The sequence below is a fragment of the Myzus persicae genome, unplaced genomic scaffold, assembly GCF_001856785.1.
Source record: "Myzus persicae strain clone G006 unplaced genomic scaffold, MPER_G0061.0, whole genome shotgun sequence".
Lineage (NCBI taxonomy): Eukaryota > Metazoa > Arthropoda > Insecta > Hemiptera > Aphididae > Myzus > Myzus persicae.
Genome location: NW_019104167.1, coordinates 50,919 through 75,421, shown reverse-complemented (window position 1 = coordinate 75,421; position 24,503 = coordinate 50,919). Strand labels below are relative to the sequence as shown.

At 27.7% G+C, this 24,503-nt stretch overlaps 3 protein-coding genes across 3 annotated transcripts; 1 reads left to right on the top strand and 2 right to left on the bottom strand.

The window, feature by feature from the left end:
• Positions 1-7: 7 nt before the first annotated feature.
• On the top strand, positions 8-6,743 carry LOC111039558 (proteasomal ubiquitin receptor ADRM1 homolog). The gene is made up of 8 exons (XM_022323115.1): positions 8-402; positions 2,306-2,422; positions 2,496-2,598; positions 3,222-3,330; positions 3,388-3,545; positions 3,612-3,707; positions 3,786-3,964; positions 6,389-6,743. Exons 1-8 carry the CDS (start codon positions 199-201, stop codon positions 6,614-6,616), a joined length of 1,194 nt encoding a protein of 397 aa, XP_022178807.1. The 5' UTR covers positions 8-198; the 3' UTR covers positions 6,617-6,743.
• LOC111039559 (troponin C) lies at positions 6,730-11,944 on the bottom strand. Its single transcript, XM_022323116.1, has 5 exons — positions 11,622-11,944; positions 11,491-11,515; positions 7,220-7,363; positions 6,902-7,153; positions 6,730-6,840 (listed from the first exon to the last, which is right to left on the bottom strand). Exons 1-5 carry the CDS (start codon positions 11,775-11,777, stop codon positions 6,812-6,814), a joined length of 606 nt encoding a protein of 201 aa, XP_022178808.1. The 5' UTR covers positions 11,778-11,944; the 3' UTR covers positions 6,730-6,811.
• A 7,711-nt stretch (positions 11,945-19,655) lies between these two features.
• On the bottom strand, positions 19,656-23,005 carry LOC111039546 (transcription factor A, mitochondrial). Its single transcript, XM_022323102.1, has 4 exons — positions 22,699-23,005; positions 22,445-22,611; positions 20,029-20,234; positions 19,656-19,972 (listed from the first exon to the last, which is right to left on the bottom strand). The coding sequence occupies exons 1-4, from the start codon at positions 22,764-22,766 to the stop codon at positions 19,682-19,684; spliced, it is 732 nt and encodes a 243-aa protein (XP_022178794.1). The 5' UTR covers positions 22,767-23,005; the 3' UTR covers positions 19,656-19,681.
• Positions 23,006-24,503: the final 1,498 nt, after the last annotated feature.

Below are 24,503 nucleotides of genomic sequence, written 5' to 3'. Positions count from 1 at the left end.
GATAAAGCATATTTTCTTAGTCCTTAAATCTTAATACCTACGATTAGGTAGTACTGGCTACTTCATTAGTCCTGTGTACCTGTGCAATTGCATAAAGTTTTGACCTGTGATTGCTTAGTTTTTTCTATTCTAATATTTTTAATTAAATTAAAAGTTCTGTTATTTTTTGTTTTAAATATTTTCAAAATTACTTAAACAATGTCTGGAGCAACTGCACTGTTTGGAAATACGGCTGGTAGAAATCAGTCTAAAAATCTTGTAGAGTTTAAAGCTGGGAAAATGAACATGAGAGGTAAAATGGTGTACCCTGACAAAAGAAAGGGATTATTATACATTCATCAATCAGATGACTCTTTGATTCATTTCTGTTGGAAAGATCGTACATCAGGTGTTGTTGAAGATGTAAGTTCTTACTTGTTACACCTAAATTATCAAATAGCTTTTTTTAATTTAAAATGCTTCCTATCTATGTATTAGCGTATACTGTGTAGAAATACACTTATTACTTCGTAGTTCGTACAGTATTGTTGATTATTTGAGTGTTCATTGTTATTCCTAATTATTTATTTTAGGTTATGTTAAAATAACTTCATCTATTTTTCCTAATCATCTTAAATTAAATTGAAATTTTTGAATATTTTAAACCACCTAATTTATATAGTTCTACTGTTTACAATATTTGTTTTGAAGGAACTAGTAGCTTTAGCCTCATCCTCTCCACATTTAAATCCTACATAATATTGTCTGTTCATTATTCAAAAGATTCTTTTTTATTTATACTAGCCAATTTTCTTAGACATACCTACTATACTTTATACTTTATAGTTAGTATATTATTACCTATTGCCTAACATATTATTTACATTTTCAGTTCATCACTAAAAAACTAAGACCTACCTCTAGGTGTATAGTTTTTTTTTTGTCTAGTTCATACATTTTTTCATTCCTAAATCTCTGTCATTTGTCTCTTAAATAGAATTTAGTTAATTTTAACCTCTTATTAATCAACTAAATTCAATACATAATTAAATATTATATTGTTTCTAAAAATATATTTTAATTTATTATTTCTTTAAAATGACTAATTTTGTAACTAGGTGAATATTATTAACACTATTACAAGGAACAAGATCACTTAAATTTCCATTTTCTAATAAAAACCTAATATTACAAATAGTTATTACTAGGGAACGGATTTTATTGCAAATACATATTTTTATTGGAATGAGATATTTTTAATTTGATAAAAAATGTGCACGATTCATATCGTTCTTATTAAAATAAGCCCAATTTTATTTTACATATTTTTACAAATTTGGGTATTTTTGGTTTTTTTTGTCTATTTACAACGACGTCAAAGATTATTTGCCTTATCTTAATGGCATTCAGATACCCCATGGTCTATATATTATACGTTGTCGATTAAAGCCTAATATAATAATATTTGTAATTTTCAGTGGTGATAAACATTATCTACGTTCTCTAAATAGACTTACGTACTTTATACACTGCTATCGTTTTATACATTGTGGACAAGTATGTAGGTAATGTGTTTATTCAATTTTACGGTCTTCAGTCTTCAGTGTATGTCTATAGTTACCGTTCTGGCGGGCGTAATTATTTGCATCGTTTTTTTCTTCATATCTACATCGAAATTTTGTTGTTTTTTTTATACAATTGTTTAGAATGCCTAAAGTTGCAAGTTTAATCAATAATAAGGTAGCGGCATATTTTTAAAGAATTTCCGAATGAAACATTTCTAACTGATGGGAAAGTCTTATACTGTAAATGTTGTGAAAAATCGGTATGCTATCATTACGTCAGTTGATGTGGAACGTTCATTCAGTCAATACAAAAACATTTTACGACCAAATCGCCGCCATTTTACGTTTTTAAATCTTAAGGATATGTAGTTTCGCACTGTTTTAATAATTATTAATTAGATAGGAGTTAAGATTTTGATACTTACTTTTGGTACTTTTTTTTCTGTTAAGCGATTATTACATATTTTGATTTTTTTTCATATTTCAATAAAAATAAGTACATATTTATGTACATATTTTAATTTTTTTATTACAATACAATCCGTTCCCTAGTTATTACTGTTGAAAAAGACCTAGGGGTATATTAATTTTAAAATAATTATTCTTCGTAGTCTAGTCGTTATTAATTAAAATAGTGACCAAAACAAATATATATTATATTGGTATTTATTTTATTCAAACATGCTTCTTATGATTAAACAACAATTATTTGCATTAGGTACCTAAATAATAAAAATTATCCAACTGAAATTATTTTATAGGATTTGATCATTTTCCCTGATGACTGTGAGTTTAAGTTTGTACCACAATGTACTACTGGAAGAGTCTATGTGCTAAAATTCAAGTCATCTAACAAAAAGTCATTCTTTTGGCTACAGGTTATATACATTTTATACATAAATATCAATGATAATTGTTTTATATTTTATTTCTTGTTCATATATTTTATAGGAAGCAAAAACTGACAAAGACGATGAAAACTGTCGCCGTATCAATGATGTCATGAACAATCCTCCAGCACCTGGTTCAAATCGTAGTGGTGGAACTACCCCTGGTTTGTTTACCAGTCTTAAATAATATATCTCATATTTATTCATATGAAATTTAACAATTAATTTTGTTTTGTTGTATCTGCTTATTCTTAATAAATAATGAAAATGTAATTATGTAAAAATTCAAAATTATGCCCTTTAAATAATAATAAAACATTTATTGATTTTATATATACATCTAAGTCAACCCAAATTTGTATATAAGTGTAATAGAAAGCCATGGTTTGGTATTATCTAAATGTATATAACAAAAATAATTAGACAGATTGTCTCACTATGTTTCTCCTTGTTCATATCAGTCTTCTAACTTTGTATATTCTCTTCTGCTTTTTTTCCTGACTATTTATATGAGCACTTAATTAAAACTAGTATTTCAACTTTTAATATATTTACATAAATTGAATACCTCATATTATTAAGAAGTATACAAAAACAGTTATTTTTGTTTTAAGCTAAGTTAAACCGAAAATACTATAATTTAAAATTATATTTATTATAGTTCTGCAATATCAGTATATTATATTTAAAAAATATAACTAAGAAATGAAGTTATTAATAGGGACAAATATGGTGAGACACCATGTACTGATTTAAATGTATATTATAATTTAACCTATTTTTACAGATGGTGATTTGCAAAATTTATTAAGCAATATGTCTCAACAACAATTAATGCAGTTGTTTGGGGGAGTTGGCCAAATTGGGGGCTTATCATCTTTGCTTGGTACAATGAGGTAAATATTAAGCAGAATTATGTAATCATAATTTTTTAACAATAATGTTTTACTTAGATCTAGTCAAACAGCACGCTCATCATCATCAACTCATTCATCTACTGCTCAACCTGCAAATACTAGCAGCACTACAAATACAAACAGTGGCAGTAATCGAACAACTAGCACTAGCAGTTCTCCCCCTCCTACAAATAGTGTTACAACTGGACCTACAGGTGACAACAGAAATATTATTGTATATATTTTGCAGTAAAATAATTAAGCTAATTAATAACTTTTAGAAAGTCAAGAACAAAGAGCTGGCATACAACTGAGAGATCTTCAATCTATGTTATCTGGATTGACTGGTGCTCAAGGAACAACTGAAAAACCGCCAGGTCCTAAAACAATTTTATTTAATAATAATAATAATTTTCTTTGTAATAAGTATTAACTTTTCTCGTATTCAAATACAGTGGATCTATCAGCTGCTATGGATATTGAACATTTACAAAGTGTTATAGAAAATACAAATGCATTGAGTCAGTTAGCACAACATTTGCCAACATCAGAAACTGCTTCAGATTCAACACCCACAAGTCAATCGACACCTGATAATTTGAAAGACACAATTACTTCCCCACAGTTTAGACAAGTAAGTTCTTTAAATACAATTTGAAACAAAATTTGGTCATGGGCTATGGGGGGACTAAGGTCTTAAAAATATACAATTAAGCCCACTCCCATCTCACACTATATTTATTTTTTAAGGACATGGCCACTTTTAATATAATCATAATTTCATAAAATATATAGTTACGTAACTGAGCTAGTTGTGAGAAGAAATGCATATTAAACACAATTTTGACAATAATTGTATATTATATTATAACAATAATTATAACATAACAGTAAGTTATATTTACAATGATGAACGTTTCATAAAGGTTGTATACATTAAATTAAAAATTGAAAACATTGCTACAAGGTGTTTTTGAGCTTATACAAATAATTATCGTAGGTAATATATTTATTTATAAATATAAGTGTTAGATGCACCATGCACAAAGATGTTAAACCTAGGTTGTAGTGTTGTATACTATTATGAGTTATAACAGCATAATGTATTACATAATAATAGATAACCAACTATTATAAATTTTGATGAATGTTGAGATTGAAGCAAAGTAAAAAAACCTTTTAAATTCTGATCAATGCTATTGATTTTCCACTAATTTGTATTTTTTTTTTTTTATGTGTCATCACCTTTGGAGCAGTAAAAATGCTTTGATTTTAACTTTGAGAGTTTATATAATTTATATATTAAGGGGGTCAAGAGTAAAAAATTACTTTTCTTATAATATGGAGGGGGAGAGGTGAGGAAGTTGAAACCACCCTGCTGTAGATTAGTTGTCATTGTGGCCTGTGGGTCACTGTAATATATGCAATCATTTTGAATACAATGATTTCAAATCATTGTATATGAAAAACAATTTTGAGGAAGGCAGTCCGTCAGCCTATACCATATTCTATATTATTAAGTATATAAACTTGTATTACTAGTAATTTATTTTACTATTAGACTTCAGCGATGAATAGGTTGAATTAATTTTCGCTGAAAAAATTGCCTTTAAAAATGACATTGTATGCACAAAATATATTATAATATACTTGTTTTAAATTTTTAATCTCTAACTTTATAACTAAATATTTCCTATGCAATTTTAACTACAAAATAATTTTAAAAACTTCCTGCCTATGTTTATAATTTTGAACTGCTATTATAATAATTTATGGGGAACCTTGTACATATTCAAACTTATTGACCTAGCAAAATTGTATTTTAATCATATTTATAGAAAATTATTATTTTATAAAACTTTTAAGTATCAATAAATAACTCAAAAACATTCAAAATATTTTGAGTGTTTTATTCATGAATACAAAATTATAAAATAAACATTTTGACTGGCCAAAATATTATCGACAATAATTTTAAAAAATATAAAACCCCTCATGACTATAAGTAGCATAAAAAAAATTCAAAATATTTTGATAATTTTGCCATGTAAGAAAATGCTATTATAAAAATTTAGTGAAAACTAGTATTTATTATAATATACTGTCCCTTTTTTGAATTAAGTAAAAAAAAAATCAATTTTATTAAAAATTGGTTTTGTGTTAAAATTACCTTGACTTTTTTTATTTTTGACCCCTTAAAATACCAACTATATTAACCTTCTTATTAAAGATTCTAGTATAAAATCATTTTTACTGCTCCAAAAAGGAATGGTAGACAAAAAAAAACACATTACAAAATTAATACATTAATCACTCCGCTCAAGATCTAAAAATGATGAAAAAACCAGTTGGCAGTGTTTGGCAATATCGATATTCTTTATCATGTAACTCAAAAGTGAATGACTATAGATACTTGATATTTTTACCAAATGACAAATGTTCTTATTGTCGAGTTTCAGATATCTGAAATTGTTTGCTTGCTTCAAGTGTTTGGAGTTATATTATTCAAATTTATTTTTACTCCCCTTGAGATTGTAGCTATCAAGACTCGATTGTATTGGTATATTTTTTACAAGATAAAATGTTCTTTGAATTTCGATAAAAAAAATATTAACAGATTATTTAAAAAGAGAAAATTGTTTCTAAAAAATGTGTATAAATAAATGTAGCACCCACACAATGATTTTATATTTCAGTACATAATCTATCAAATAATTAAGAACCTAAAACCTAATGTAAGTTATAGCTGTCATGTAAACTCTCATTGAATATAATAATTTTTTATCACACTGATAAACATAAATATTTAATTCATCATATAAGACATTATTAAACAATTTTTTGTAGATAAGTAAAGTTGTGGTAGTAGTAGATAGAGTAATGCAGTTAAATTAAATAATGAATATAATATTGACAAAAATGATGTCTCTTAAAAATTAGTAATATTATACATAATTCCCAATTGTTTAAATCAGTTCATGAGTACTTACCCTTAAAATATTTTGTTTTTGTAGCTTTTATAAATATATACGTATATATATCAATTTTTCATTTTTAGGCTGTAAGTATGTTTAGTAATGCTTTACAAACTGGGCAACTAGGATCGGTGGTTCAACAGTTTGATTTAGGAGAAGGAGCAGTGAGTGCAGCTAATCAAGGAAACATGGAAGAATTTGTACGAGCTCTTCAACAAGCAAATATTAGTGCCGAAGAGTCAGATGATGCTTGTCCAATAAACCCTGAAAAACGCAAAAAACCAGACAATGATGATGTTGGGTCAAAGTAATACTAATACTAATATTTTATGATTTATTTTGAATGAAGATGAATTTAGGCATTTATTACAGTTTTCTTATTCATTTAAATTTATAATATACTTATAATAAATAAACAATAAAAATTAATCCAGATAATTTATTGTTATTATCATTTTTAACCATTAAAAAAAAGGTTTCAAATCCTCAGATAAAAACTTGTCATTTTATTCCCCAGTCATCATTTCCATAAACTCTGAAAGTAAAAAGTAATTTCTAGGTTAGTATTTAACTTAGTATTTAATAGTTTGTATTACCATCAAAGTCAACTGTGCCTGATCCATCTGTATCAATCTCAGCAATGATGCCATCCAAGTCTTCTGGACCTAATTTGTCATCTAATGCTGCTAATATTTCTCTTAGTGTAGCAGTAGTAATGTATCCATTACCTTCACGGTCATAAAGTCTGAAAGCTTCTTTTAGTTCTTCTTGCATAGCTTCAGCATCATCTTCTTCAAGAAAATGTGCAGCGATTTCACAAAACCCATCAAAGTTAACTTTTCCTGTTGCTATAGTAAGATATAATAGTTATTATGTATAAATCCTTATTGGCATAGTTGTAAATAATAGTTTACCATCTGGATCAACTTCTTCTATAAGTTCATTTAATTCTGAATCATCGAATAATTGACCCATAGTATTTAGTATGGTACTAATTTTTAATGTGTCGATAAAACCAGATTTAGAAGTGTCAAACATTTGAAACGCCTTTCGCATGACTTAAAACAAATAAGATTAAAGACTTTTAATCAAAACATGAATCAATACAGGTAAGTTAAGAACAATGTTCCAATGTATTTTTATTTATTTACTTAATTATAATCAAATATTTGAATAATTCATTCTAAATGAAAAAGGGATGGCCATAGGCGTAAACTTTGAGAGAGGGGGAAACTGCCTCCTTTGGTATTTTGTAAATTAATCAGACAAATATTATTGAAAACCAATTTTGTATAATGATTATTGATAAAGTTAGAATTATTTTACCAAGAAAAATATAATATTTTAAACAATATAACTATAGAAAAAAAGTTAGTTATATTGTTGAAAAAAAGTTGATGGATTAATCAAAAATGTTTAATCATTAACATTTGTAACCATAGAATTGTGTTCATCAATATATCTTAATTTAAATTTTTATTTTTTAAAGACAATTGGCTCATTTGACAAAATAATATACTGTATTTATAATTTTATAACATTGTTCTATCTATTCCAAAGAGTTCTGCTTTGAGTGAACGTTTGTTCGCATATCTCACGCCCATAGGTATATTGATATGATTTATCTACACTAAAGTACCCAGTGAACCCTGTTTATCTCATGACCTGCATAGGTTTTTAATTTATATAAAAATGGCATTTTTTATCAGCGGGAAAGTCTCTGAAATTAAAATAATCAACCACATGACTATCCTAGATGGCTAGATTACTAAAGATGTTATAAAAAACAGCACACGAAAATTCGGACTCAAACATATAAATAAAATTGTTATCAAGTTTGTAAGATTCACCGGTGAGTTTAATGGAAAATTCGGGAATGGAAGATGGAACTCTGAGGGCCCTGGCTAGCCGGTTTACACTTATATCAATTTTTTTATTGTATCCAGGGGGCTTGATTTTATAGATTTTAAAAAATCGAGTGAGCCAAGATGGGTAAGGTCAAACACTCAAACCGTTAATAGCTCCCCGTCTAGTACATAATCGGTACCTGTGGTTTATTGGTCTATTTTCATAAAAATGTACGTCGTACCTACATTGTGTAGAAAAATATTATCATAAAACAATGTATAGAAAAATCAATGAAGTATATACAGGGGGATTCACCAAACACTCCCCCTTTTTCTTCTTCAATATAATGCAGTTATTTAGTTTTAAAATATACTTTAAGATTTAGACTACTTAAGAAGTATCCTGTAGAGATACACATTTTCAAAATAATTATCCACAATTAATTTACACTATTTACAGTAAAGGAGGAGTGTTCTCATTTAAAAAACAGAAGTTTGTATCACCACACTCCTTAAGTAGTTCAAAAAAATTCAAGAATTTAAAATTATGTTCTTTGAGTAGGTGTAAACCAGTAAAGGAAAATGTGGTGGCGGGTATGCTTGGTGAATCATCCTGTATATATTATATATATTATTATAATTAAATTATTTCCAATTTATTTATATTTGTCTATTAACTGTTCAATGTACAAACACAATAAAAAATATTCATTCATTTATTTACGGTCTTTTGCGTACCATATCCTGAGTCCTTAGGATCGCTGTTATAAATAATTATTAAAAATTAATATTGAATTATACTTCCCAACCCCACCTTAACAATTTTAAATTCTGATCAGAGTGGTGCATGTATTGATTTCACAATATGTGTGTTCTTTTATTTTTATTTTTTTTTGTCTGTCATCACGTTTTGGGACAGCAAAAATGCTTCAAATTTCTTCAACAGCATCTTTTCTGATGAGAAAGTGAATTTAGTTGGTATTTTCAGGGGCGAAAAAAAAATGTACAATGATTTTCAAAAGCGTCAGGAAAAACTGAGATTCTTACGCATAATTGGTTTTCGGAAAAATCGATTTTGGTTTTTAGTGTAACTATATACATTAAAATTTCCCTGAAAGTTTATATCCGCATTTTCTATAATACCACCATCAAATTTTCAAAATATTTTGACTTGTGTTCAACTACCTTTTTATGGGCATATGCACTTTTCGATTATAATTGGTTTTTTTTTTTAAATTAATTTCGACAAAAACATTTTTACCAGGTCAAAAATATTGAACATGTAATACAAGCTTCCTCGTAAATTGTTGTGAGTGGAGATTCAATAAAATTTTTATCGTTAATCCACAATAATTTTTTATGAGAGTTTGAATTTAGAATTTTGACAAAATTCGTAAAAATTCAGTAAATTTGCTAATTAAAATTAGTCCTAAGAACTTTTACTTTTTTATGCAAGATTTTAAAATTTAATATAAGACTCCTTACTGAACCAAAAAAAAAAGTTAACCAGAAAGTCAAATTAACTTTTACGAGCGTTTGAAGTCTGATATTAAATAATCACCCGTAAATTATCAAATCTTCAAACAACGATTTTCCTATTTTGTTGTTATTCAAAAAATAATAACAGAAGGTACTTGAAATTTTCATCAAATGTTTGTTTTATCATTTCCTTTAAGGATCTAAAGATCCGAAGGCAGTAAGGCATGATTTTTTATTATAACTTATAAGTATATGAAGTGCAAATTTCTACGAAATTTATCATCATCTGGGCAATTTTAGAAATTCATAACAATTTCTTTTTATATATATAATATTTGGAAATATAATACATGACTTTTTTTAAGTTTGTGTCCTTTGCTTTATTAAAAAAAAAAATATACTGGAAAGTGAAATAAATATTTTACGAGTATTAGAAGTTTACATTTTTACAACTTGGGTACACTATTCACTTGATTTCTCACTGAGCGATTTCCTTATTTAGTTATAATTAAAAAATGTTCAAATATTTTGACTTGGTTTGAGCTATTTACATTTACCTACTGTGATTTTCAATTTTTTTCAGTTTTTGTTCTATAAATGTTAATCTTTGGGTCAAAAAGCTTAAAAAATTAATACAAGGCTCCTCACATAGTCTCCATATCAGTTTAAAAATTATATACACATTAAAAATAAATAGACTAGATTAAATTTTAAAGTTCAAATGTTGACAGAATTTACCAATTATCTTGTAGTTAAAAATGTATAAACATTCACATTTTATAGCTAAGGATTGAAAATTTAAAACTAGGTTTTACATAAGCAGTTTATTCTTTTATCTGAAAACTATATAAACACAGTTTTCCTTATAGTTATTTTAAGTTAAAGTTTGAACGAAATTACATATTAAATTTAACACATTCATTACAGCTACTCCCTAGATACAATATAATGTTACCCACTTACCCTCTTTTTTTAGTTTGAATTTCGTCCCCACTTTAATTTTTTAAAAAAACATACGAAATTATAAAATCACATGGAACATTTTAGAATGTTTTAGATAGTTAGACTGTTAAAAAAAATAAGATGGATACAATAAACATGCATCAATCGGAACTTAAACTTACTCTCAAATCTCAATAGTAAATAAGTACATTTTTAAGATATAAGAAATCTCTTTTCTATCTTTAACTCTTTTGTCGTTAAACACACTGTGTTTAATAAATTATTTAAAGTGCCCTACATTGAATTTGGAATTTTGTACTATTTTGACATATTCGAGTTTCGCCAATAATTTCACAATTCGGGTTTACCACCTGTCACATTTTGGTGATTTTTTGACGTGGTTAAAAACGTCAGGGATTGTAACCATTGTGTATATAGCATTCTAAACTATAACGTATAAAATATTTTGAATAATGTGGAAAATCTTTTACATTAGGTACCTACCTAGTTATATTTACAGCCGTCTATATGGATCTATACCTCAAGAAACAAACAACGGTTACAAATTATGTTATTCTTATTAATATAAATTAAAAATATTTTTCAAATTTGTAAATGCACACATTTTTAAAATATAATAGGTAGCAAATATTTTTATCTTTATAGTTTTAAAATGTGATTAATAGGTCTTAAAGTCAATAAAAAAGCACATTTTGTCTCCTAATGCTTGTACATTAATTTCATTTAAATTATTATTATTTTTACTTTATGGGTAATTCAAACTTAAACTAGACATTTATGTTCAACAAATACGCGTATAGCGTAATATACTATACTATGTTTGAATTTTTCTTATCCATACAGGTAGGTACTTACTCGTTAAAATCAAAAAATTAGGTATTTAATCTTATACTTACTGGCTACTTTTTGGTCATCTTCGTCCTGCAACATAATACGTTTTCAATATTTCTATATTATATGCGCACCTTTATTATAATTTGTTTTAGTTATATATTTTACGTAGGTACCTAATACCTATTACACTTACCATTTTGGTTTCTGTCTGTGGTGTCAGTATATAGTGATGCTCGTGAGGTTTGTAGTCCGAATCCCTAGGTAAATAGCTGTTTGTTGTTTGAGTTCTAATTGGAGGGGAAAGCATAGAAGAACCCATGAAAGAAATATGGTAAAAATAGATAGGCATTCCGCTGGCCTATTCTTACACCTCTACGAATATGAAATTTATGATATCACCCTGTCATACCAGTGAAGAAAATACTTAACGCTAATTTACACATCACAAAAGATTTTCAAAGAACTTGATCATTTCAAGCGAATAATGACAGAAATTCTTACGTTTAACATTAAATTAATTTTATGTGATACATTCAGTATTCCAACAAAAACGACCAGTTCAAAAGTAATTTTCCGTTCAGTTAGTTTTTAATATACTTGAAAAAAATAGATTCATATTATGTATAGCTCATGAATTTTAATTTTAATTTACTTATGACTTCACTCATGACGAGCTGATGTAAATAATAGTAGATACTATATAGATACATTTGCAAATGTTGTCATACAGCCATACAGGTATCGTTTAACGAACCATATCGTGCAAATCATTAAAATAGCTAATGAGCCATAACTAAACACTATCCTAACACCCACTACTAAACATATTTTTGTACACTGCAATATAAATAAGCCTCATTATTTAGCCTTGCTGTGTGCTATAAATGTGTTGATGACAACTTATTAAGGAAATTGATTATAAAACTACAGACAATATTTATTTATTGTATTTGCACCTATTAAAAATATATTGTATTTCACTGACTTCATTTCTATCAATTTAACTTGCATAGAAATATATATGCTTTAATATATATTTTCTATACAAGTACCCCGTGGAAGAATATCTACCTAAGTGTCAAAACAAGACAAGCAAAAAATAAATCGTACCTATCCTACAAAAGCACTAAAATCTGATACCCACCTAAAAAGGTATTATCAGATTGTGTTTCAGAGTTTTTATGTTACAACTAATAAGTTATAACATTTTATTGTTGACATGTACTTAGTACGCATTCTTATTTAGCGTAAGCTATACGAAAATTAATTTTACAAAAACAATTACAAATAAATAGGCATTTTATCTAATTAACAATAATATATAGATATATTTAAGACAAATGGCCAGAGGTTACATTTTATAAATAAACATTATTGGACTCTAGTACAGTAGTACATATTGTTCAACAATTTGGGATTAAATTTGGGATAAGGATATTATACGAACTATGAAATAATATGTATCTAAATCATGAATATGCTTCAATTTTAAATACTGATGATGGTTTCTGGTAGAAAATTTGTTCTAGTTTGTAGGAGGTCAAAAGTATGTTATTCAGTTGTACAGGTACCGACGTACCGTGACATTTGAGTGAATTGAAACAGTCTTATTTGTTTTTAATCAAATCAATTTGCATTTCCGACATTTAGGAATTTTTAATTTTTTTCGACAAAAAGGGGGAAGGTAGATAACCCTCTGCTGCACCGCCTGCACAGTAGCTAGATATCGAGTGTATCTTGTAGGTCACTGTAATGTATAGGTACTTACTTATTTCCCTATTATTAATGCACTATTGCAGAATACGGTGACGGGTATAGAATGTAGATTGAATTAATTTTTGCCAAAACATAGTATAATTTATATTTGTTACCTTCAATTGTTTATATTATATTTTTATTAACTATTGGGTCAATACCAACTTACCGTAGAACGGCATGAATAGTCTCATGGACTTATGTCTTATGGTATAGTTAAATGACAATTGACAGCATATACATTTATACGTCTTGAAAAAGTATACATCTATGATCTATCTACATAAAATATAACAATATGCTTAAAAGTTTTATATCCCCATAAAAATAATAAATTTTGAATTACAAGTTTATATATTTAATTTCAACCAAATTTTAATAATATTTGATTACATTTTCAATTTAAATAGCTTGGATTATTTAACATAAATTATTCTTACAGACACTTAAAAATATCGATATTACACATTGGTGTGGTGGTATTAAATATAAATATACACCACGCTCATTTTTGGGGTTATAGGTATTTCTGTTTTACCGAACACCTTTTTTTTTTGCTATGACGTTTGTAGTTAAGCATGCTGCAAATGATGGTGAAGTCAGAATTTTCCGATAGGACTTGGTTTTAAAGTTATTGCTATTTTATGCCCGAGACTCATCAACCAAGCTAGTTTTATAGAACATGTTAAGGGATGTTTTCGATTTTCACTATCGTTTTCAGCATGCTTAACTACATACGCTGAACTTAAAATAAAGGAAACTAAAAAATGAGTGTCTAGTAAAACAGAAAAGCTCCTTTTTTTGTATAGACTGTATACCTATTACCTATTGTATATTTAAACGAAAAATAACCCCACCATGTGATTTCAGTTATTTTTTTGTACACTTAAATAACACTTGTACCTATAATTCAAAAAATATTGTAATATAATCTAAAGTATACAATATTATAAATATATTTATATAATACAAATGTACCAGCTACGGCAGCTATGAAAATGTATTGTATTAGTGTACGTGTACCTATTGTAATTTGTAGAAAATTGAAACTCTTCTTGGCCTTTACCAAGGCTATACGTATAATTATATTCAAAACATTATGATATTTCAAAAATATTGTATACTAATTTTAAGCTATTTTTACTACGAAGAATTGCTTATACCTAGATAATACATTAGAGAGGATTCCTCTTTTTTCCTTATAGATATGTTGTGAATACTGAATAGTATTAGATTGTTGTAGGTATTGAAGTATTACCGATGAGTGTGATGATTTATATACCAATATACCTACCTATATATTTTATATAATTAAAAATGTATATAATTAGGTATTTAGGTATTAAAAACCTAATGGTTTGAATAATTTAGAAATTAGAATTTAATCATTATCATTTTAGGAGGGTACATATACATAAGTGTATAGTCACGTAGGTTTACACTAAATACACGCAGTTAACTGGTGAAAGATATTCTATCTTCATTCCTGCTATTTAAATATTGGGTAGGTATATCTATTACCTACACTTGTTTGAGATCATTCCAATATTTTTAAATAAGTTTTGGTGTAAAATTAAACAAAACATTATTTTTGAGGTCGAATATAAATATATACTTACCTAGAAAAATATTGTAAATTTAACGAATGTAATTATGTATTTATAGTAACATTAGCACTTCAGTATAGTAAATAGTTATATTATATTTATCGCATTCGTCTTAGTATACAGGTAGGTAACGATAAATAATTATGTACAAAGGTTGGTGTTAATATAGGTATACTGTAATTGTACTTACTTAAGCACATAAAAATATTATCAATCAAAATGTTTTCATTTTACAAATTCTTAAAATAGTGTTTTATATTTCAATAGTTACAGCGATATTTTCTTAAATTAAATAATAAGTGATAGCCCGTTTAAGTGCAAAAAAAATTGTGACTTAATATAGGTAATAATAGATAATTATTTTATTAGCTTCGTCGCTAACATGTTTTATAGCGATTTTAACTCATAATTAAAAAAAAATAAGTTTGTGTTGAGCCAAATGTCAACAAAATAATAATGCGTGCATCTGCCGATGATTGATTCTTTATTTTTTTATTTATTGTTCAGTAGATACCTGTAAGTATTATCGATGACAATTTGGCTCAGTTCTTAAAATAAGTGATCTCATAATGCAACACGCCTGGCGCTCGTGCTTCACAAATCTATAATAGCTATAGTTTATAAATCGTTGAAAAATATTTTTAAATTCTCTTAGTGACCACACTTATCAGAGAAATATGTTTGTGGGTCGACTACTTGGATTGTTTCCATGTATTGTTTTTCAAATATGTTTGTTGTCCATCACTCCATTGTGCCCTAGTCCTAAACGGCTAAACATACAATTCAGCTTTTACAACCCAAAATGTTTTATACCCCATTATTGGCTATATTTAAAATAATAATATATACACGCATATATTACTATAATATTAATTTTAGTATTTATTTATTTATTTAGTATTCAGTCGTCACACAACACTCACCATTATTATTGATGGCCAATCAGGACCGTATTTGAACATTTTTTACTCAAGTTTTTAGGCAACTTGCTCCCTCCCCCAAAAACAAATTTATTTCTTAAAATGCAAGGGTTAGCTACTCTTTTATGGCAGTTTAGTACTTCAGCGATTTTTGAAAAAAAATTTTCTGATACATGTATTTCAATGCGTTCAGAACAATGGCGGAATTTGTCAGTCGGACTTATAGTTTCAGTTATACATTTATATAACTTTTGAAGTCCTCTAGTTTGTGTAGGTATTCCCACCCATTGGGTTTTTTTTTATAATTTTTTATTAAATTATTTTATCAGGTAACAACAAAACAAAAAGCAAGTAGGTACGTTAGTTAATTTTTGATTCCAATAAAAATCATATATTTACAACAACAAAATTTAAATGTAATTTTTTGTAATTTAAAACTTAAAAATACGATTTGGGAGTTTTGAAGTTTTTTGACCATAACTTCCAAAGTAAATATAATATTTTTCGGTGAACTAAAACTTGAAAAATATTTTATTTTGGCCATCTACCAATACTAGGTACCTAGACGGTCTATATACGAATTCGGAAATTGTGTAATAATATATTGTATACAGTGTGATCACGATAAGCGGAAACACTCAATAATTTAGAATATACCTACTCAATATATCTTTAATGAGTGCAAATGAGTGCGATGACAAAATTAATAAGCAAAATAAAATAATTAGACTATTTTTGTGACAGATAAATTTTAACATTATTTGCAATATCTTATGATTATGAATACAGAATAATAACTATTTACCGTGTAGGTAGTAGGTACTAGGAAGCATAATACTCTTAAATCTTAATGAATACGTAATAATAAAATAAAAATACCTAACGAATTTATCGAATACTTGTTTACTTATTATGATGGTATCTTCGTTTATGCTATCTCAGTAATTGCATCAAAAATAGCATCATTATTGTTGGCATTAAAATGTTTATAATGAATTTGCCACAGTCGATATTATTCTGTATCCGCAGTGTTATTTGTTAGAAAAGAGATCGCGCATAGTTTTTAAATCAGATTTAATAATTATTACCATGGATAGTTCAGAAAGTTGACATGCTTTTTAAGTACCTATTGGGAACGTCAAACAAATTGACATCTTGCCAAAGAAACTTATGCTCATCTTTATCCGTGTAAGTATAATAGAAGCTAATATTTATTTTATTCTCTTTAAGTTTGTCATCAAATGAATCCCATTTTTTATTTGTAAAACTAAATAGACAATGAATCTAGGTCAAAATATCCAATTTTAAACGTTTTTGTAAATAAACACAAACATTTTGAAAGGTTGGTATACTCAAATAATAATTTAAAAAATTAAGTTATAATGTAAAATAATTCAATTGCGTAGATAATAGATGAGTAAATAAGTATATTAGTACATACCACTATATTTTCTTATAAAAACTATCTCAATTTTTTTTAAGAAAATATATAGATGTACACAGAATTTGAGAGTTGATTTTGTTCATGTAGTGGCTAGATTTTTTGAATACACTAAAGCCCGGGTTTTCAACTGGCATAATAACTGCCGGTCTATAGAATAGTAACAGTATTGAAATTATGAAGAAAAAATAAACATGAAACGTATTAAAGTGAAGTACGTACCTACTGTTATCACTATCGTCTATCAATGATAATTATTGAATTAAATAACAGTTAAAAAGTTAATCGGAAGAAATATTAGTGGTTAGTTAAACCTGCTGGTCAGTAGGTTTTAACTTTTAAGAATTAGGGTTCCAATGACTAGGTCAATGTATAATGTATTAACTGACGTCTGACAGTTACAGTCAATAGAATAACCATGGCAATAGAAAAGAATCTAGGAACAGTAGAAACTAATCCGGTTTCTAAATTTCCCCTCAACCACTCCTGGGTTAACTTTTTAATTTTTGTTGAAAGCTATACTATTATTAAATATTAATAATAATAATAAAAAACTACAATATATTATATATTACCAAAGCTCACCAACCTCAGCTCACGGATCGACGTGCTGTTAATACACACGTCACACACGCATGATAAATATGCGATATTATTATTGCTATTAACTTAATTTATTTTACAGCGTATCTTGATTGAGTTTATTTTATAACTTAATATTTGAGCCAATTTTATTAAAAAGTCAGGTGTTATTGTGTTACCTACTTTTTGACTTCATTGAACTATTTTGTTGTTTTTAAAAATATTTCGTGTTTATTTATAACAACGTTTTTCTACATTTTTAAATTTGGATATCTTGAACGATTGCCATAGACAACACTCTCCACATAGTTTTTCGTACAAACCGGTTAAAAATTTAAAAAAAACATAAAATGCATGCTTATATCAGTTATATCGAGCTGATCTAGTTCAACATTTGCTTCAAGAAGATACCGAATGTAGAATTACGTTCATCTAGTGGTTAGAAACCCTATACGGTAGGTGAAATGAATTTTTGATAAATGAGCTCCCAGCTATGTTAGATGACCTTCCATAAGGGTAAATTTAATATTTAAATAAGATGGGGCCCCAAATATTGTTCGCAACTACCTCAATGAACATTTTCCAAATCGGTGGATGGGGATACGAGCAGTTCAGTGGCCACCAAGATCACCAGATCTAACATCATTGGACTATCTCCTCTGGGGTCATTTAAAAGCGGTAGTGTAAATTAATCCACCGACGTGACTTCTTGGTTTAAAAAATAAAGTAGCTGTAGTATGTAATCAAGTTACCATGGAATAAATTAATATACTTGCTACTAATATTGAATTTTTAAAAAGTGTACAATGTTGTTTAAAGCACTATGGCGCCCAGTTCGAATAGTTTTTAAGATTAATAAAGATTTAACAAATACAAATATCGATATTCATTAATTTGTTGCAAAAAAGTAATAACTAACCATAAAATACCGCGACTGCTATAACTTGGCATTTTTTAATTTAAAAAAGAAATTCAATTATTGAAATCCATTAAAAAATGACTCATGGTTAAAAAAGGGTAATGCCATTTAAAAAAAAGGTTGCTGTGCGCATGAGCAAATTCAACTATCGCAAAAATAGTTTAAGATTTTAAAATATGTATAATTATGTTTAAAAGTTAGCCAAAAAAACTTTAGTTTAATTAGTAGTATACTGGGTTATATTAGGGAACAGTGAGAACAGAAATACAGTTGTGATAATTCAGTGATTCATTTGTGCTTAGTTGTTTCAATTTTTATATGGTAAATCTACAATATCGTCTATTCAATTTACCTTCCACATATTTCAAATAAATTGCAAGGTTACTTGTACAGTAGAGTATTTACAGGGGGAAAATCTCTTTGTTGTTGTTGTTGTTATTTGCATGAATAATTGCAATATAGATTTTTTTCTTATTGAAGATATTTACATTTGTATTAATTGTATTGAATATTGCTTATTTAAAAAAAAAAGTGGAAAACTTTTTATAATTAATTTGGGCTATTACTTTTGTATAATTTAAAATGAAAAGCAAATTAAACTTTAGTAAAATATGTAAATTACATCAAATTTGAATGGTAAAATTTTTGAAGTGTTGCTAAAAAATGTTTTCAACATTCAAGTATTTATCGAAGGCTACTCCGCCATAACTTTAAAATTCTGGCTACACTACTGTGTGTACACAATCCTGTAAAAACTTGTAATATACAATATTGAGCTTGCCTAAATTACATTTTGGCACTATGATTATGAATGAGATGCTGATACTAATTCTTTTATAATACATAAAAACAAAATACATAATCATAATATTTATATTATAATTTATAAGTAAAAAAAAATCATCAGTACATCACTCTTTAACATTAGAAAATAATAAATTAGTATTCTTGACATGAGGAAAAAAAGTAAACTAATAGCCACTAACACGAAAACATATAAATATATTAATGAATTGTAAAATTTAATTTTTAATTATTTGTATCATCATTAGACAATGCACGAGCTCTAACTAAATCCAACCGTCCTGCTTTAATCATATCATTTTCCCACTTAAGAAGTGCATTTTTATAATTATCATTATCTACAGCAGCTGCTTCAATATATTTTGTTTTTGTATTTTCATCTAATTCTTTCCATTTATTAGCAACTGTTACCATATAAGTTTGAACTGGCTCATTTCCATGATTTTTTATTTCTTCAGTTACAAACTTCAAATATGCAGTAAGAGGTTTACGGGGTTTACCTAATTCTTTTAATTCCTGAAATAAATTTATAATATTAAAATAAGCGAATTAATTTTAATTTTTTCACTTACTTTTTTGAGTTTACGTTTTGTTCTTTGTTCTATCTGCTCATATTTGACTCGAAACAATTCATTTTTTTGGTCAACAGTTAAGCTTTGATTAAAAACTTTTACATTATCTTTGTATTGTTCAAGTTCTTTGTTATAAATGTCCGTCATTTTTTTCTTAGTATCACCATCAAAGTCCTTCCATGACTCACTTAGGAAACGGACGGCATCTAAAATGTGGGTATATATATAAATTGGGTGTGGGAAATCGTTATCATTTTGGTTTTATTGGTAATCGATTATAATTTGTTAACTTAAGACAATGTAAAAGTTACGATAGATGTACCACAAGGTATCATATATCACCAATGCTTATCTAAAATTTTTATCAATTTTATATCAACATTATTTTCTATATTACTCTTATTTGTAGAAATACACATTTTTTAAATAGCAGACAAAATGTCAGTGACTGAGAGTATCTAGTATTTAAATGTCTCACTATACTAGGGAGCATTCAATAATATTAATAATAAATTACCTAGGTTAAGCTTGTTAATTGGTACGAAATGTTTGGGCTCTCCTTTAACTTAAATACATATAAGACTATAATATTTTTCACAGTATATGTAATAAAATTAGTTATTATTAGTTAATCAGAGACAAATGTTAATAAGTAGTGCAAGTAGAATACATGGGATTTAGATTGGCTGTATCATGCAAATTGCGATCAGTGATGTATAAATTGAGTCCAGGTTTTTCTAAACAACTATAATGTGTCCAAAATATCTGATTATAAAATTACACTATCCTCAATCCATAATCAGAGTTGTACTAAACTAACGATTAATACATTGAAACTTTAATTATAACCAGGGCTCGTAAGTTCATGCACTAAAAAAAGCACAAATAAGCATGCATTCATGCACTCAAAATTGGCAAAATATGCACTAAGAAGTTCGAAAATATGCATTTAAATGCTCTTACATTTTTAAATTATGCACTCAAAATATGCATTATGTAAAATATTTATGAGCAAATTTTAAAATAATAAGAATATATCCATTAATTTTAAAAGTATTTTATTCCTTTTAGTTTTTATATATTTAACAATCAAAATTAATAAAATGAATACTTGTGAAGTTCAAATAATCACATGGATTTGTCATCTTTATTAATTTTAATTAGGTAGTTATTTTTTGTCTAATTTTTGTACACCATTATCCTGCACCTACAATGAAAATATTTGGAATGAAATATTAGTTATTTGACATTTTCACGACTCGTACAGTTAAACAACTCATCGGTGTCTGGCGTGTGCAAGAAAACTATACTGTACCAGTGTACAAAATTGTAGATGCGGATTGGTAAGAAACATTGTGCAGGTGTACATGTTTGTACAGGTATCGTTTCGACGAGGGATTATACACGGCGGAGTATTGTAGTGGTAGCTATAAAATTGTTTCCGCGGTACTAAGTAAAACGCATAAAATCTAAACAGGGAAATACTAGAAAAGTAAGTAGTCACACGAAAATAAAAATAAATCAAAACACTATCATTCAGTAAACGGTAAAGTCAATAAGAAACAAGAAACATTTCAATTATTTTTCTAAACAATTTTTTTATGAAATAATATGCGCTATTAACTCTAAAAAAACGATTATATGCCAATATGCCTTTACACTCAAAACATGCAAAAACATGCACTATTAAACTTCATATTATTATTACTATTGTTATGAAACGGATTTGTATCTCAGTTAGCATATTTTTCTGTGTAGCAAAAAAAACATGCAAATGCATGAACTTACGGGCCCTGATTATAACTGTACAAATTATATATACTTAAATCAACATTTGATGTACCTAGATGTCAAATAAAGCGAAAAAGAAGAATTTTCATGAAGACAAATGATTTAACATAAAAATAATCAAATATGTTTTGATTATATCAAAACGGTCTAATTTTAATTTTTACTGGTCCATAATAGAAATATTTTATAACAACCTAATCATAACAATACTTATATATTTTTTAAATTGAATTGTAATATTTTTATACAATTCGACAAAAAAAAAATATTTAAATTCAATTCAGAATATATTATATAACAAAAAACTATATTTTTACACATACCTATGTAATAACAAAACGATGAAAAACAATAGTTTAATACCTTTAACAGTATAATGTTCAATACTACTATTGGCAGTCTAAAAGGCACATTCAAGCAAATAACGACCTGCCTGCTCTCTGTTTGAACACACCTTATGTATGTATCAAATGAAATAAAAAATAATGTATTTACATCAGACACAATACAGAAAAAAAGGTAGTGATTTGAAAATCTTCGGACACAAAAAAATCTTCACTATTTTAAGAAAAAATCTAAGAAATGTACCTAAATAGATAAAAATAAAATAAATTGAAATGTTTACCTTTAAAATTTAAATTATGTTTTTCAATTACTTCTTGTCTTCTTTCTTTAAGATATTGAAAGAATGGAGGACTAGGTTTCTTTGGTTTCAAAGGTAATTGTATCTTATTTACCACTGATTTTTGAGCAAATCCTATGTTATGAGATTCCAAAACTGGATTTGCACATCTGAGAAAAAATAAATTTGTACTTAATCATACATTTTAAAGAACACAAATTACAATAAAACAAATTAAAACTTTGAAGTAAATTAACCTGTTGATAAACAAATTATTTGAATTGACTAATCGCCAATGATTCGTGAGAAACTGTTTGAAACCCATTTCAAGAAAAAGTAGGTATAATAGCTTTTAAATATTATGATACGGAACACCGACGCATGAGAGTGCGGTTAAAAACCGTTTTCAGAATAAAGTGAATATTGAATAAGTGATTGAACTATTGAAATTTGATCTTTTTGAGATGAATACTGAATACTGAAATACTGAATATAGATTGAAGAACCATAACATAGGTAAATTGTTGTTTTGGTTGAATTTATTAGTTGAATTAATGATACCTATTGAAAATAATCATCATGCATCAATCACCATATGGCAGGCACACAACAATTATTCAATACAAATATATAACCTCAAAATCTATTTTTTTAATGTTATGTTGGCAACAAGTATGAAACCGCAAAGTCCATAGAGCTCATAAGGCCGTGGATAAAATCTTGAACTAAGATAATTTATGGCGGGAATCCAACATTATCAATGATGTATAAATGGATAATACTATAGATCTAGTACATTCTACACATTTTGAGTAAAGGTAAAGTGAAAAGTTCTTATAATCACAAATTATATTATTCTTTTAGTAATTTTATAATAATAACATAATTTATGGCAACAAACGAGAAATACAATATAGAGAAATATACTTAATAAACAAGTTTCAGACTTGTTCAATAAGCGTATTCTTGAATTCGGTTGAGCTGAGTTTATATTAATATTATATTTACATAATAAAAAGACTCCTATAATCATTAGTTTTTGAATTAACAAATAAGTGCCATTAAATAATGTTATACGTTATATAATGGCTTAAATAATAAGTTAAATAATATGTACTGTAATCGGTGACAATGTGGGGCTGGAATTACAAAACAAATCATTTTTATAAACCAATAGTAGGTAAGTACCTATTTACCAACTGCCTATTATTGCTATCTATATAGTATACCAGTTTTGTTTTATTATAATTTATAATAAATTGTATTGTTTTTAATTATGTTTTGACCTACCTAATTACCTTTTTTTGCTTATTTTTTATTATGGTATCGAGGACTGGAGGAGGAACTATGGTGCCAGTACTTCTCCTCCAGCCCCCATCGTTTATTGTCAAAAACAAAAACACACAACAATTAACAACGGCGGGCCAATCCCCCACTCGCTGCTATTACAAACAAAATTGGACTATATGTATAATAAAACGGCGGAGCTCTGCTCTCCCTATTCCCTAATTGTCTTGACTACAAATCAATTTTCAGCTACCAGTGTTCTATGCTGAATTCCGTCGGTTCACAGCCTGTCGCACTCGTTCTTCTTCTTCTTTGACCGAAAGGATGTTTTCCACCATGCCGTAGAATAGCCTGAACCGCTCTTCGGCTTCTCTCAGGATCGCATACTTCCCGTGAGCGTCCGCCGGCGAGAGCTTGAACGCCGGTCCGCAAATGATGTCCGGAACGTCGTCAGTGCTCGGTCGATAGCCAATCCTGGCGCACAGGGCTCCACGAAAGCCGTCCCAATATGGGGGCAATCGAACAGCGTGTGTTCGACGGTGTCTGATTCGCCCGAACACTGCCAGCAACGAGGGCTGGCGACCTACCTAATTACCTAAATATGTACTGAACGAAGAAATTAATTTCGGAAGTCTAGTACTATATCCTTGTTTATGGGACATGAGTTCTAAAGAATACAGCCATAAGAACTTAAAAGAATCATTTTGGATGAAGTAGTATGAATTTTTATACCTTACGAAAGTCATATTTCTTCAGCACGCACGACAAGTCAATT

What these genes read in the sequence shown, in the direction of transcription:
- LOC111039559 (XM_022323116.1), bottom strand. Translation starts at nt 11,777, where the DNA reads ATGCCTATCTATTTTTACCATATTTCTTTCATGGGTTCTTCTATGCTT. An exon ending in AGAAGAAGTTGATCCAGATG is followed by an intron (nt 7,154 to 7,219) that starts GTAAACTATTAT and finishes ATCTTACTATAG; the next exon opens with CAACAGGAAAAGTTAACTTT. An exon ending in AGGCACAGTTGACTTTGATG is followed by an intron (nt 6,841 to 6,901) that starts GTAATACAAACT and finishes TTTTACTTTCAG; the next exon opens with AGTTTATGGAAATGATGACT.
- LOC111039546 (XM_022323102.1), bottom strand. Translation starts at nt 22,766, where the DNA reads ATGGGTTTCAAACAGTTTCTCACGAATCATTGGCGATTAGTCAATTCA. An exon ending in ACATAATTTAAATTTTAAAG is followed by an intron (nt 20,235 to 22,444) that starts GTAAACATTTCA and finishes CCCACATTTTAG; the next exon opens with ATGCCGTCCGTTTCCTAAGT. An exon ending in CAAAACGTAAACTCAAAAAA is followed by an intron (nt 19,973 to 20,028) that starts GTAAGTGAAAAA and finishes AATTTATTTCAG; the next exon opens with GAATTAAAAGAATTAGGTAA.
- LOC111039558 (XM_022323115.1), top strand. Translation starts at nt 199, where the DNA reads ATGTCTGGAGCAACTGCACTGTTTGGAAATACGGCTGGTAGAAATCAG. An exon ending in TCTTTGCTTGGTACAATGAG is followed by an intron (nt 3,331 to 3,387) that starts GTAAATATTAAG and finishes TGTTTTACTTAG; the next exon opens with ATCTAGTCAAACAGCACGCT. An exon ending in AACAACTGAAAAACCGCCAG is followed by an intron (nt 3,708 to 3,785) that starts GTCCTAAAACAA and finishes ATTCAAATACAG; the next exon opens with TGGATCTATCAGCTGCTATG.